The sequence below is a fragment of the Danio rerio genome, chromosome 4, assembly GCF_052040795.2.
Source record: "Danio rerio strain M-AB ecotype USA chromosome 4, GRCz13ab, whole genome shotgun sequence".
Lineage (NCBI taxonomy): Eukaryota > Metazoa > Chordata > Actinopteri > Cypriniformes > Danionidae > Danio > Danio rerio.
In genome coordinates, this window is record NC_141024.2 from 42,352,428 (window position 1) to 42,367,692 (window position 15,265).

At 36.9% G+C, this 15,265-nt stretch overlaps 2 protein-coding genes and 1 long non-coding RNA gene across 4 annotated transcripts in view; all 3 read left to right on the forward strand.

Moving 5' to 3' along the window:
* The window catches only part of LOC148680790 (uncharacterized), a 796,717-nt gene that overhangs the window by 725,708 nt on the left and 55,744 nt on the right, over nt 1–15,265 (forward strand). The gene's annotated exons all lie outside the window — the stretch shown is intronic.
* The window catches only part of LOC148680839 (uncharacterized), a 785,675-nt gene that overhangs the window by 337,267 nt on the left and 433,143 nt on the right, over nt 1–15,265 (forward strand). The window lies entirely within an intron of this gene.
* Nucleotides 1,864–14,635, forward strand: LOC148680886 (uncharacterized). 2 transcript variants are annotated; one of them, XM_088650459.1, is made up of 4 exons: nt 1,864–1,893; nt 2,235–2,380; nt 11,237–12,286; nt 12,372–14,635. In XM_088650459.1, exons 2-4 carry the CDS (start codon nt 2,296–2,298, stop codon nt 12,398–12,400), a joined length of 1,164 nt encoding a protein of 387 aa, XP_088506585.1. In that variant the 5' UTR covers nt 1,864–1,893; nt 2,235–2,295; the 3' UTR covers nt 12,401–14,635. The 2 variants fall into 2 exon arrangements, with proteins under 2 accessions (XP_088506585.1, XP_088506584.1); XM_088650458.1 differs by having other exon boundaries at nt 11,237–14,635.

Sequence of the window (15,265 nt, forward strand, 5' to 3'; positions counted from 1 at the left end):
CACAACTACATTCACTTATATAATAGTTATAGAAGATGTATACTATTGTACTGTGATATATTATCATTCGTTGAAAGGAACAATTTATAAACTTCACATTGAGGTTTTATTTGTGTTAAGTTCAGTCAATATATTGACATAAGCTAACTATTAGCAATGTTTTAGTCATTTATTTATTACTGAACTTGTTCTTTATGTGAGTTTAGACTCCTTTATTTATCTTAAAGCACATGCTGCTCATTACTGGCTTTTGGAAGACTGTAAACACTTTATGTTTATAAATTGTAACTATCAAAATGTAACTTGTTTCTGTGCCAATTTTGTTTTCTTTCCTTTTTTTTTTTTAGTTGAACAGAACATGTGTAAGCAGCTCAGCTTTCCCGAAATCCTCTTATTCACCTGGTATGTATTAAAGATGTTTTTCTCTCTATTTATTTCTTGTGTTTGTACACACAAATATGCATAGACATTCACAGAAGCATATATAAGATACTCTGACAAAACCTTTTCCTTTTAACACAGTAAAGCGATCACATACTGTGATGCATCTAAATATTTATAATTAGAAAATAATTACATCACTAGTAAATTTATAGTATAGGCAGTTTATACATAATAATTCAAGACAAGAGTTCACTTTCATATCTACACAATGCATAACTTTTAACGTGATTAACCTGCTCCACCTACACCAACTACAGCATTTCTCAGACTTCTTTTTTCACTATGGTGTAATTACAGTGGTGAACATCACAAACAACAACAACTGCACTTACTCCTGTAACTTGTTTGCAACAATGAATTTTAAATATCTGCGTCACATAGTCATTTAAATAAATGGATCATCATTGTGTGCGGTCATCTTTATTAATAGCTGCCTGATTATTAACTGAATAGGACCATTTAACATATAAGAAACCCGTTGACAGGTATAGCTGTTCATGCCAATACCAACTTGATAGACTATTACATGAACATATTACATGAACAGGACCTGCCTAACATCTCTTAAGACAAATAAGCATAGTGTCTTTAACAATACATGCTTGATTGCCCAGATCAATACAGTCGCTACATCTGAATGGTGTCTTTTCACACATTTTAAAAATAACAACTATTTGTAAGCGAAGTTCCTATTCAATACCAGTTTAATACCTCAAATAATTATACATGTGAGGCATCACAGTGGTACAGTAGGTAGCACTGATCGCCTCACAGTAAGAAGGTCGTTGGTTTGAGTCTCAGCTGGGTCAGTTGACATTTTTGTTTGTGTGTTCTCCCCATGTTCGCATGAGTTTCCTCCAGCTGCTCTGGTTTCCCCCAAGTCCATAGGAACTGTTGAACCATACAGTGGCTGTTTTTTGCCCCTGTATTCTCTTTATTTGCATTCAGCAGAAACAGTTTTGAAATTAGTAGAGGATGAGTAAATGACAGAATTGTGATTTTTATGTGAACTACCCCTTTAATGCTTATGTAAGTAAAGGTAAATTAAATATTACTACAGATATTGCTAAAGAATGGCAGGAAACGTGGAACACAGATAATAAGAGACAACAATTCATGTGAAAAAAGAAACCCTATATAGGCCTATGAAGTTGTAGAAATAGAAGAGGTCATAATTATGAGGATGAGATTTGGACTCAGATATTAATAGAAAGTGTTGTAGACATACAAGTCATCATAAAGTGGATTAAAAAAGTTAAGAAAATTTTTAGATTTAAGGTTTGTGAGAGAGAGAGCAGACAAAGTGAAAATCATGGGAGAAATGTATCAATAAGTCATGACTGCAACAGATTGTGGCAAAAAAGTTAAACAAAAAAGACTTTTATTTTGCCGTGGCGCGTGACGTCATCAGGCTGCGTCGCTTCGTCGCTGTGATTCAACTGGAGAAAGGTTTGTTTTAAAACGTTTACAGATATAAACTGATTTAAAGTTAAAGTTCTAAAGTTTTAAGTTTTTTATACGATGCTATATTATGTTCCTGCTGTTGGAAATATTATTTTAACCCTTTATATAACTATTTTAGTATTTTAGTAGTACTATTTTATTCTCAGTAACTGAAGGCTGTTGTTTGAATAAAACAACAGAAAAGTGTATAATAAGTGTTTTAATTAAATGTTTCACCTGATTTCTTCTTGTTAATTACTCTCAAATAAAGAAACCATTGAAGCAAGTGTTGAAGATAAATTATTTTGTTTCTGTTCATTGTTTTGTTCATTTTGAACTGGATAAAGTGTCCAAACACAGAGAAAAAAAAACCCTGCTGAAGCGACTGATCTCCACACTGTTATAAAGATGGAGTTTATTAAAGAGGAGAGTGAAGATGTGAAGATTGAAGAGACATTCACAGTCAAACAGGAAGATCTGCAGGATCAAACAGGTTGGTTTTCATACTGATATATTTTAATATTAAGAATAGGCTACTAAATTAAATCCATCTTGCAGCCCTGAGTGTGCTGCCTAGTTCTCCTAAACGCACAAAAGCAGTCATTGAAAGACAGGAATGAGTTTCTTTTGTCACTTGTTCTCGTGTCTTTTGTCAATCTTTTAATGTATTATTAGTCTCCCATTTTCTCTACCTTTTTAAGGTTATTGCTTTTCTTGTTCTCCTGCTGTTGGTAAAGCGTTTTTGAGCACTGGCGCTATATAAAATAAACAAAAACAATAAATTAAAGTTCAAATGAGCTGACAATATTTGACCTACAGTATTCTCATAGAAGATATCTGCTATTACGGTGATAGTGTTGACTTTTACTTTTCATTTGCATATGTCACGTTGATCACAATTTTTTTATCAACTTCTTTATGGGTTTAAACTTGTTTCTAGTAGTTGTTACTAGTTCTCACAGATAGTATCTGAGTTAGAATTACATCATTATTATAATAGCTAATTACCGGGGCTATTGCTTTTAAACAGGGTTTCTGCAGTGCCTTAAATTCCAAAATCTAAATTTTCAATCTACAATCACCAACAATCCATCTCAATAAAACTTTTCATTCAAAAAGGTCTTTTTAACTCTATTTATCATAATGGTTTAAATATTTACTTACAATAACATTTGTTTAAACGTGCTCCATTACTGCTGAGGACATCGACCTAGACAGATTGTTGTGCATATATTTTGTTTATTATAGGTTTTAAAACGTTTAAAGCATTTGTTCTTTATTTATTTATTAATTTTAAAGAAAGTTTACTTAGGAAAAAAAGTGTATGGATACAAGTAAAACTTACTTGTTGCTACACAGAATTTTAAATCTTTTGCTAAAAAATATCTAAAATATAATTTTTAAAAATATTATTTATTATTGTATAATTAAATTATGATATTTTTTCATCGGGCAAAATAAAATCTTTTCATCTTAGCCATTTGAAAAATTCCTTAGCCTTTAGCCCTTTATGAGTCTAAAATTTCAGTCATAATGGTCTTAAAAAATCTTTAAAATTCTTAAATTTAACTTGGTGAAACCTGCAGAAACTCTTGTTTAAAGTATGTTAAAAAAACATGGATGCCCCCAATTTTAAACTTGATGAATGAAATTGACACTAAAATAATAAATTGTTCTAAAACATTGTACAGTATTCTAAACTATAGGATGTTGCTGTGGGACGACGTGAAACAAAATGAACAAATTATAGTGAAACAATAACGTTTAGCATTGCACTGACTACAACTGACCAACAAACTAGTCTAAAAATGACTTTTTCTGCTTAAGTAATGGATTACAGCATGCTGATAAAATGCAAACATTTGAGTGTAAAATTCTTCAGTATTGACCATATTCTTCATGTAACAGCAGGCGGCGACATTCAAATCCTTTTTGCTTGAGACTTAAAAAAAATAATAATAATTTTTAGATCCTAAAAACAGTGTTCTGCTGCTTAGGCATGTGACGACAACAGTTTACAAGGTATACTGCGGTTAGAAAAAAGTTGATTTTTTAAAACTGCTAAAATGTTCTGCTGTACCATTCCTTTGGTATATGTAAGTTTTTTTTTTAAAGGTTTTGTTTTAAGTTTTTCAGGACAACAGTATCTTCAGCAAAAAAGATATCCAAAGATGCCGTTTTAAATCGTTAAGAAATCTGTTTTTGAAACTAATGCAGACAGTGTGTGACGTGTCAAAAGAGCGAGAAGGGATCCGGGGGTGAGAAAGGTGTGCAACTTAGGCCCCGTTTACACTAATGCGTTTTAGTTTGAAAACGCATAAGTTTTGCTACGTTTTGCTACGGTTACGCCAACCGTCCACACTACGGAGTTCTCGAGCGCCGAAAACGGAGCGTTTCGAAAACGCTGGACAGGCCGTTTTCATTTTGAAACGCTGCTGCTCCGTCTCAGTGTGGATGATGGAAAACGGAGACATCTGAAAACGGAGGCGGGGCTGCAGACGTTCGCCTCTCTGATTGGGGCTTTTCCTGAATATTAAGTAGCCTAACACACAGTTCAGTCCTGAATCTTCTCCGTGTAAGTTCAGACTTCGCAAGTTTGATCAAGGCTGCAGTCTCTTCTTCTCAGTTTGATATGGAAAAGCAGACTATACCGAGGACACGGGTAAATCTTCAAAGGGAACAGTGTACTTTATAACTTCATTCACATCACCCTGGCTTCGTTGTTTCACTTTCTCAACAATAAAATGTAAACATGATTTAAGGAACTGCCTATTTTTATTTTAATATTAGCAACTTAGACAGCAGACATGTTGAGGCGCCGTGCTGTATAAGATGAGCGTCATCTTCACTGTCTGGATATTTATAACAAAACGGAGCCGATAACAACTGCCTCCTTTCAATTTCAGTGAAAATACGAAACATCCCCTCTCTTTTGCTGAGTATCAGTTTTAAGAATCGATAATGGCCATTTTAAAAGTATAACATACAATAAGTTTATACATTATAGGAAATAAAGGCAAGCGATAAGTCAATATACAGAATGTACGTGGTTACATTAATCATTAACTTATCTTTGCGCTCAGCCAAAACACGTTACCTGAGAACAAGTAATAGATTCCAATGCCCAAAGTCAGGGAATATGTCGTTAGATAAAGACAACAAGATGAATGAAATATCACGTTTAATAAATATAGTGAGATTAGATCCAGCGGGAGATGCTTGATGAGAAGTCCGACTAGCAGAGCTCTCATCTGGGTACATGGGCTGCAGCGCTTGCCCGAGAGCGTCTGTGTGGTCACGTGATGTGCGTTTTCAGCGTTTTGGTGTGGACGGAGAGCAGTTCAGAAACGCTGGGTAAAACGCGAGTGTGGACGCGGATCGTTTTCATTCTAAAACGCCGTTTTAAAACTAAAACGTACTAGTGTAAACGGGGCCTTATTTGAGGACCGGGAGGGAGACGTGCGATTTTTCACTCCTCGTTTTCACTCGTTTGCTCGTTAGGGTTAGGGTTAGTTTTGTAATTAAATTTAATTCACATTTCACATGATTTCTATGTGATTAGCTGACAGGTACATTTCTTCTGTCACTGTACCAAAATTTGAGGTCAAATGATTAGGATCCATATCTTTATTACATTTAGATGAAAATTGTCTAAAAATATTGGCCCAAAATCTTTGTAATTTAGGGCATCCCCAGAACATATGACTGATCTGCTCGTTCCAAACCACATCTGGGACAAGATGAATCTGAGTCACATACAGAAGATGAGTGTACCAGTTCTATGGCATATTGCCAGGCTGTATCTGAAATTTCAAGTCCCAGTTCGTCTTCCCATTTCTGATTTATATGGTTTAGGGAAGGAGAGGGCAGTTATTTGGATCACTTCATATAACATGGAAATCATACCCCTTTGATATGGGTCCATATTTACCAATTCATCTATCCAGCATGCTTCTGGTTGGTTCAGTGAAGGACAGAAGTGTTTTTTAATGAAACTATGGACCTGAGGGTACCTAAAAGAATTAGACTTGGGAATCTCAATGTCTGTTCTTAACTGTTAAATGAGATAAATATGCCATCTTTAAACAGGTCTTTAACACAGTTAACTCCCTTCCTAAACCAAAATTGGACTGCTGAAATCTATAATCTTGGCAATACAAACAGACACAGTCTGAAATAGAAACAGAAATCTTGGTAGTATTATCAGTTTAATGGAATTGATCTTCCCAGCCAAAGATAAAGGAAAGGTTGACCAGTGCGTCATGTCTCGTTTGACTTTGTCTAACGTCATTTAAAAATTATTATTAAACAAATCCTTATATTTACGTGTCACACTCACACCAAGATATACAAATTTATCAGGACTTGCTTAAAATGGAAAGGTTTGGGTAGACATTTGCTGTGCTCTATCATTGAAAGGGAAAAGGAGATTTTTTGCTAGATTGACTTTGTCTCAAGAAACATTTGCAAATTCTGAAATGATTGTAAGAGCTTTTGGAATGCATGTATCTGGAATTGACAGAAAAAAGTAGATCATCCGCATATAGCAGAAACTTATGTTCTTGTCCCTCTCTGAAAATTCCTTGCTAGCCATCTGAGTTTCTTAATTTGGTTGCAGGAGGTTTGATGACAATGTCAAAGAGCAGAGGGGACAGAGGGCAGCCCTGTCTCGTTCCTCTAGAGCAGGCATGTGCAAACTTGGTCCTGGAGGGCCAGTGTTCTGCAAAGTTTAGTTCCAACCCCAATCAGACGCACCTGGACTAGCTAATCAAGCTTTTATGTCCCGTTTCCACTGAGTGGTTCGGTTTGGTACGCTTTTATGGCCATTTCCACTGTCAAAAGGCGTACCGAACCAAACCGCACCATACCACTTTTTTGGCACCCTTTCGAAAAGGTCCCAAACACTAAGGCCGTACTCACACTAGATACAGCTGCCTCGAACCGGGCCAAAGCGCTTGTCCCCCTCCCGTCTCCCCCGACGGCCCGCACTCACACCACTTACGTCATTGCTGCTGCGCTGTTCAGTGAGAAGCGCTCTCTCACTCAACAGCACAGTGGAGATTTCTGTAGTTATATCGTTTCAGTCGTTAGTTATGCAGTGACATGCAGTCGAATATTTCGCCAAACAGTCCTTAGGGATGCTGTGACACGCAGTCAGATATTTCGCCAAACAGATTCGCCACTTTTGGCGCTCATAAACAATCATAAAGCTCTCGTGCTGCAGTAATGAGGAGGTCTGCTGAAGCCATGCAGCTGTCGTGCTTCGAGGAGTTCTCGTCTGTAATAAACAGTTTCGGGCTTTGACGCGTTTTGCACTCACACACAAGCGTACCGTGCCAAAGCCCAAGTGAACCACGCTAGGGCACACCTCTTCCAACCGGGCCAGGGCCGGCCAAGTGAACCGTGCTTGAGCCCGATTCACCGCACTCACACTTCTCAAACGATCCGGGAAACAGGCCTGGGCATGGTACGGATGGCATAGTGTGAGTAGGCCCTAAATGGCAGAGCTAGACGTGCAGCTGAACGCTATTGGTTTACAGAGATACATCATTCGTAGACACAAGCCAGAATCTTAACAAAGGACCCGCCATGTTTGAAATACACAGCGAGAGATTACAGCAGAATTATATACATATGCAGCCATGGTCGATCCGGGCTTAAACAAACCCTGTCGTTGTCTTGATAAACAGCCACAAAGCCATGGAGAAGAGCAGATTTACCCTGTGCAGCGTAGTTTTTTACGAGCCGGTCTGAAGCCCGAGTGGTTTCGCTTTCTTCCTTACGCTCGCCACGCGTCTCTATTTGAAATAACATACTTCTTGAGCTGATAATAATAACATGCGATTGATTATTGACAAGCTTTGGAAACCCGGTCCTGTGAGAAGCTGACAAACGCGGGACACATTCTGTGACACATTCAGAAAGAAAAGGACAAACGTTAAAATTCCTTCTTTTGTCAACTGATCTGAATCACAGAGGTATGGTAATTCTTAATAATTAAAAAAGCTCTTAATACATTCAATTTAGTTTACCTCAGAGTTGTAAAGACTTTTATAGAAGTTTTTTAAATTGATCACTAATACCCAGTTTATCAGTAATAATACTGCCATCATCCTTACTAACTGCTGCTATAACACCAGCTGCTGAGGATTTTTTCAGTTAGTAACACAATAACCTGCCAGCTCATTCACCATGTTCATAATGAATCTGGCGTGATCTTATGTGGAGATCCTCAAGGAGTCATTCCGCTTGCAGAATAAGTATTTTCTTATGAAGCTCTTCGGAAGATGATGTTGATTGTAGCTGATCAATTGTATTATTTTTTTAGATGCCATTGGCCATCGCTGATGGCCGACAAACTTCACGATGAATTGAATTGAATTGCTTAGCCGGCATCACGATCCATCGCCCTGCCCCACATTTATATTGATATATAACTTATTATTTGCATGTCATCGTAATAGCAATAACAGTCTTTTCATGAGCTGTGTTAAATGTTACATATAGCTGCTGCTTGCACGGCTGACAGCATCGTGAGGATTAAATGAAGGATTATACAATACCTCTCGCGCTTAAATGTGTAGATTTAGTGCCAAACACTGTTACCGGCGGACTTGAAGCCACTAGAAGTCTTTTATCCACTCTTGGAAAAGTGTAAATGGTGGATTAATATTCAGCACATGATCACTAAAAAGATGCGCCATTGTTAATAACTTTAGGTAAATCTGTCTGTTATTTTTATTCTCTCATCTTCAGCGCTTCACATTTTCGCAGTTGTAGCTCCTGTCATCTGAAGGCAGAAGGCATTGACTGAGTGATTGACAGCTGATATTAACCAATCATTTACATTCAGTTGTAGAGCAGTGAGCCAATAAGTAGAGCACAAAGGCGGGGAAAGCATTGCAGACTTTTTTACTTCGAGTTCACATAACAACTGTTTTAATTTGTTCCTGGTGCTGCGTTTGACGTTTTTAGGTGCAAAGATGCATTCTGCATAAATGTCTCCTAAATCTGCGCACGCGGTGAGGATTTTACAGTGAAAACAATGAAAATGTAAGCACTACACTGAACTCAAACCGAACTCTCGTGTTCTCCACCAGCTGTGGGAAAATCCATTGTAATGACACAGATCACTGTGCCATGCCCGTAGCCAGGGGGTTTCGGGTTGTTCGAACAAACCACCCCCCATGGCCCCTATGTAATTTAATTTAATATTATATAATACATATTGTAATTATTTATATTTAACATATATATTGTAATAAAGTGTAATTTTATATAACTTTGGCCAGTAATTAGAATCCCATTGAGCCTCAAAGCCACAATAAAGTGACGCGAGTCTTGTGACATAACCCACTGAGTGGTAACACTTGAATCTTTGATGTGACATCCTCCTTTGATACCTTACTCTTTGGCTCTCTTCTCTTGAGCCCCTTTCACACATGCAGACCTTTCCGGAAAATTACCGGCAATTTTCTGGAAAGGTTGTATGTGTGAACAGGTCCTTTTTGAAAATACCGGTAAATTCGTTCTGGCTATTTTCCAGAAAGAGAAGTTGTAACATTCCCGGTAATTTGCCGGAATGCTGCGCTGTGTGAATGCAGAAGGAAGATTGCCGGAAAGAACGCGTGCACGTCTAGAACGTGCTGACGTGAGACACCTGCTTTAGCCAATCAGAACAGTCAGACGCATTTAGTTAGAAGTTAGTCAGATAATGTTTATATGTTCTTCTTAATGCCAACTGTGTAAATAATCATCGATGAGAAGCTTATGATAAGCCGCTGTTTGTTTACCTTCACGCTTAGCGTGTGCCTGTGAAACAGCCTGTGAGAGCCAGCACACGCACATATTATGAACATCTCGACATGCCAAAGTGATCCTCCATATGTTTTCTTCGAAGTTGTTCACAATATTGATCATCCACAGAGTTTGTAATGTAGTAAAATGTTTACAAATATAAGCGCAGCCATTTAAGGCTCATTTGTGGTAAATGATGTCAGAATTTACCGGTATTTTGGAATGGATTTGTGAAAGGTCTTTTCTGGAAAAATTCCGTAACGTCCTCGCCTGTGTGAACAGCGCTTTTTTGAATATACCGGTAAAGTCGTTCCGGAAATTTTCTGCATATTTACCGGTATCACTGTTTGAAAGGGGCTTTGATCTGTATTACAGATTATCTCTTGTCATCTGCTTTTATTTGCAGTCACAGAAGCTCTCGTTTCCCTTTTTTCCTGTTTATACCACATCATTCCCCTTCATGTTTGTTAGTATGTTATCGATCATTTCTGTGCATATTATTTTGTTACTCACCCTGTATGTTTCCAAGACCACCAGTGAGTGAGTGTCTGGTTGTTTTTTCCTACGGCACTTCCTCAGCGCTCTCCCGACCTGGTGTTTACTTTGACTTTTGGTTTTTCCAAGACTCGCTTCTCAATAAAGACTTGCATTTGAGCTCACTCTTTTTTTTTTAACTCATGACACACGTATTTTCTTTCTCATTTGTGTTTAAAGGTCTTTAGATTTTGGCATGATGTCTAGCTTTGAGGCTTTTTTTGGTCTACTTCACATTGTCAGACAGGTCCTATTTAGGTGATTTCTTGATTGCGAACGTGTGTGGTAGTAATCAGGTCTGGGTGTGGCTAGAGAACTTGAAGCAGGTGTGATAAATTAAAATTGTTCTAATGGGAATTTCTTTTTTCACACAAGTCAGTGTAGTTCAGTATTTTGTCTTCAATTTAAGAATAAAAACCTTGATTTAAAAACTGCACAATGTGTTTAATTGTGTTATCTTTGACTAATATTTACATTTGTTTGATGATCTGAAACAGTTAAGTGTTAGATTTCTGCTTTGCATTTGTTACAGATTACATACCTCTAGAACATTTGTCATTTAAAGGTGCAGATTTAAAGCTTTATGCAGATATTATACATGTGTCATATATGTCTATGAGGCAAATATTAGCAGAGATTCAGCTGTTTGTTCTAACAGGTTTACCAGTCAGGCACAGAATGAAAAAGCATTCCATATCTGCTTTACAAGTTTTACAAAAACAAACTGTTTTGTTGTGATTACGAATATATACAAATAGAAACTGGCCATTTACAGCTTTCAAATTTTTGTCTCATCAATATAACCAAAATTAATCTGGGAATAATCATATTAGAATCTGCTTAAATGTGTATCTGTGTAATGGACAGGAGGTAAATATGACAAGATCAATCTAAATATGATCTGCTTTGTCTTTACATTTAATGTGCATCAAAATTAAGATTTGTGTAGCTAATGTTTTCACTTCCTTTTCACTGAGTTTTAATGATTTACTAAAAAGTAAACTTATTTTTATTTCAGACCTAATTAAAGACTACGAGGAGAGTAAAGAGGAGGAACATCATGTCAAAATTGAGGACAAAACTCATTTAGAGACTGATTGTGTGTTAAAAGTGAAAGACAAGAGTTGTTTTACCTGCACTCCGTGTGACAAGAGTTTGGCAAGCAAAAGCAAATTAAAGACTCACATGAGGATCCACACTGGAGAGAAACCATTCACATGCACTCAGTGTGGGAAGAGTTTTAGCAAATCATCATCGCTTTATAGACACATGAAGATCCACACCGGAGAAAAACCATTCACATGCACTCATTGTGGGAAGAGTTTCAACCACTCATCATTCCTTAATCTACACATGAGGATCCACACTGGAGAGAAACCATTAACATGCCCTCAGTGTGGGAAGAGTTTTAGCAAATCATCGTCGCTTTATAGACACATGAAGATCCACACCGGAGAAAAACCTTTCACATGCACTCAGTGTGGGAAGAGTTTTAGCTGCTCATCATCCCTTAATAAACACATGAGGATCCATACCGGAGAAAAACCATTCACTTGCACTCAGTGTGGGAAGAGTTTCAGCCTATCAACATCCCTTAATCAACACATGAGGATCCACACTGGAGAGAAACCATTCACATGCCCTCAGTGTAGGAAGAGTTTCAGCCACTCATCATCCCTTCATCAACACATGAGGATCCACACTGGAGAGAAACCATTCACATGCACTCAGTGTGGGAAGAGTTTCAGCAAATCATCATCCCTTAATCTACACATGAGGATCCACACTAGAGATAAACCATTCACATGCCCTCAGTGTGGGAAGAGTTTCATCCACTCATCACACCTTAATCAACACATCATGATCCACACTGGAAAGAAACCATTCACATGCACTCAATGTGGGAAGAGTTTTAGCCAATCATACCTTAAAAACCACATGAAGATTCACACTAGTGTAAAAGAGTATGTGTGCTTGGAGTGTGAGAAGACTTTTATTACAGCTGCAGAATTGAAACGGCACCAGAGGATTCACACTGGAGAAAAACCGTACAAGTGTTCACACTGCAGTAAGAGGTTTACTCAATTAGGAACCCTGAAAACACATGAGAGGATTCACACTGGAGATAAACCGTACAAGTGTTCACAGTGCAGTAAGAGGTTTACTCACTCAGGAACCCTGAAAAAACATCAGAGGATTCACACTGGAGATAAACTGTAGACATGATCAGTGTGTACTAGGGTTGGGTACCGAAACCCGGTGCCATTATAGCACCGGTACCTTGGTAACTAGTATTTACCGGTATTAAATCAGCGTATGAATTTCGGTGCTGCGGGATGGACGTGAGGGGTGCATGAAAAAAGGCACATATAGGCGTTGCGTCACAGCATCACTAAATATTTAATTCTAAACAACTTTGAGGAATACGGACAAGCGATATCAGGCGATTGTTATTGTCGCTAGGAAACAGATGCACGCAACGTGCAGAGTACAGAGCATTTAGCCTGGAACCAGTGGTTTTCGGTGAGCGAGAGCGACACTCTTCAGATCAACATGCGTGATCACGTTCATCCAATTTGCTTAAACTAAGCATTCTAAAGCGTATTTTACAAGCAAGGATTCTTACACAGCAACTGTCTTTACAAAAGTGTGTGCAAGGGGGAAACATGTCAAACTTAATGACACATTTGGGGGCTCAAAGGCAGAGCCTCTCTCGCGTGCTTTAGCTCCCTCCGGCACTCGCTTATGCTCGCTCCCTCTGTTTTCTTGGCACTATGCTATCTCTGTGACGGCGCTGCGCGCATCAGTTCCCCGCACTCGTCAGAAGTTGATGCCCAAATTGACACAGGTAATAAAAAGATTAAACTTCAGTTATGTTCATGTTGTGAAACACTATCAAAATGTCCACTGTTGATTATATTAGACTTCTGTTTTCAATAGCGATTTTAACTCTAAATATAGGAAGTCCTCGGCTATGCAGAGACCATTATTAATCAGAAATCTAGTGTACATAGTTTAACATTAGGAAATGCAGTCTTGAATTTAAAAACAGTCAGCTTTTATTCATGAAATAAACAATAAGAAATAGGACTTATTTTGACTCCAGAATAATTATGTTTTAGGAAACACTGTAAAAGTTTTCAGAAAGAATATTTTAAATGAATGGGAGAGCAAAATAAAACAACTTCAACTGTAGGCCTGTTAAAGTTTACAGGTGCAGCAATGTGCCATGATGTACTTGAATGTTAGAAATGTGTTCTCCTTCATCAGTACAACGTTGCTTGTCAAATAAATGAACAAGGAAGATTATTTTGAGTAAGTTATTTAATTATCTTGTTTATGAAGACTGCAGAGTGATGCATGAAAATAAATGACTTCCAAAAATGTTTTAAGTATTTTGTGATATATATGTTTAAATGTGCTCCTAAAAGTATGTGGCCCCTGCCCGCCCCCCACAGGTTAATAGTAAGCTAATGTAATTTCATAATGCAAATTTTAAATTCATGCTTACCAACAAATGATCAAAGGAAATGTATTAATGTAATACAATATGAATTGATGTTTACTTTAAACTGTAATTATATTGTTCTATTAAAATAATTTTTTTAAAATAATTTGTCAAATAAATATTTTTGAAGAGTCGTCCACCATCATTTTGTGGCTAAAAAGTGTCGATTCAGGCACCGTTTTGGCACCGGTATCGTTTTAAAAGTATCAATTTAGCACCGGTATCGAAAAACCAAACGATACCCAACCCTAGAGTTTCACTCATTCGGGGCAGCTTAAGAAACACATGGGATGGTTTCCGGTATTGTGTCAACACATGTACCAGCATAGAAATAGCGCTCCCATACACACTGATATTAATGTACCAAAATGTTTTGATATCTATATATCAAAAAAGTAAATACATTGTACTTACTGTGTTCATAATGTCTTTTAGAACAATTCTGAAACTCTGAAGGTGAAATACAGCTAAGGTGGGGACAGGTTTGCGGGTATGGATAGGTTTAGGGGTGGATAAAGGTGTAATTAAAGTTTAATTTGATTAACCAATCAAAAGTGCAATGTAAAAAGTAATATTCACTAAATTGTATTATGTGTCACAATATACACAGTAACTATATTTAAACAAATTAGTTAAAGCACTTAATAAAAAGAGGGATCAATCTTTTTGTGACATTTGTTTCAGTTTTTACTTTGGTGTAATGTATATGTAACTTTAATGTATATACAGAAATACCTTTTTGTATAGCACTCCATAAAAGGTATTAATTTAAAGAAAATATCTCTGAGGGGTATATTCATTTCCGCTGAGCACTGTGTGTGTGTGTGTGTGTGTGTTTGCACTTATGTCTACATAAATTTGTACACTTCTCACAAATGTCTTTTAAATAAATAGTTTTGCCTTGTGTTATACTGTGCCTACACATAGCTTACTATAAATAGCAGAGTGAAAATGTATAAATGTGTTAGTTTGTGTTCTGTGGTACAAACATTTAAAAAATAACAATTTTGTATGTATCTATGCTGCAAATGCACACTTTAATGGCTCTGATGTGAGCCATAAAACTCCTGAAGAACCAGAAATGCATTTATTACATTTAAATCATTAATATATTTATTTATTTTTTCAAATACAAACATTCAAACAATTTTGCAGAGGGATTTAGTGGCTGCAGATATGACGTAGATGAAAATACTGTAAGTGGTTATCTTTGTGCGTGGAAGTCTTTAGTCTAGGTTAACAGAAAAAATGTATTATAATACAATTCAAAAAATAAAAATAAAACAAAAACAATGTCAAAATGTGGGTTTAAACATGTGCTGAGTTAAAGTAGATTTAAAACAACAAACAAAAACAAGACCTGCACCGAAAATAGCTACAACAGCAGTAGACAAATCTTTTTTTAAAAGCATTCCTTTTTTATAACCCACTGTATTTTACAAAAAGTGATTTAATGGCTCCCAGGAGTCTTTCCATTTCATCCCACTGTAAATCAGTCAAAGACATTTAATTATAATTATGTTTACAGGATAGGCTGTG

What these genes read in the sequence shown, in the direction of transcription:
- LOC148680886 (XM_088650458.1), top strand. Translation starts at nt 2,296, where the DNA reads ATGGAGTTTATTAAAGAGGAGAGTGAAGATGTGAAGATTGAAGAGACA. An exon ending in AGATCTGCAGGATCAAACAG is followed by an intron (nt 2,381 to 11,236) that starts GTTGGTTTTCAT and finishes TTTTTATTTCAG; the next exon opens with ACCTAATTAAAGACTACGAG.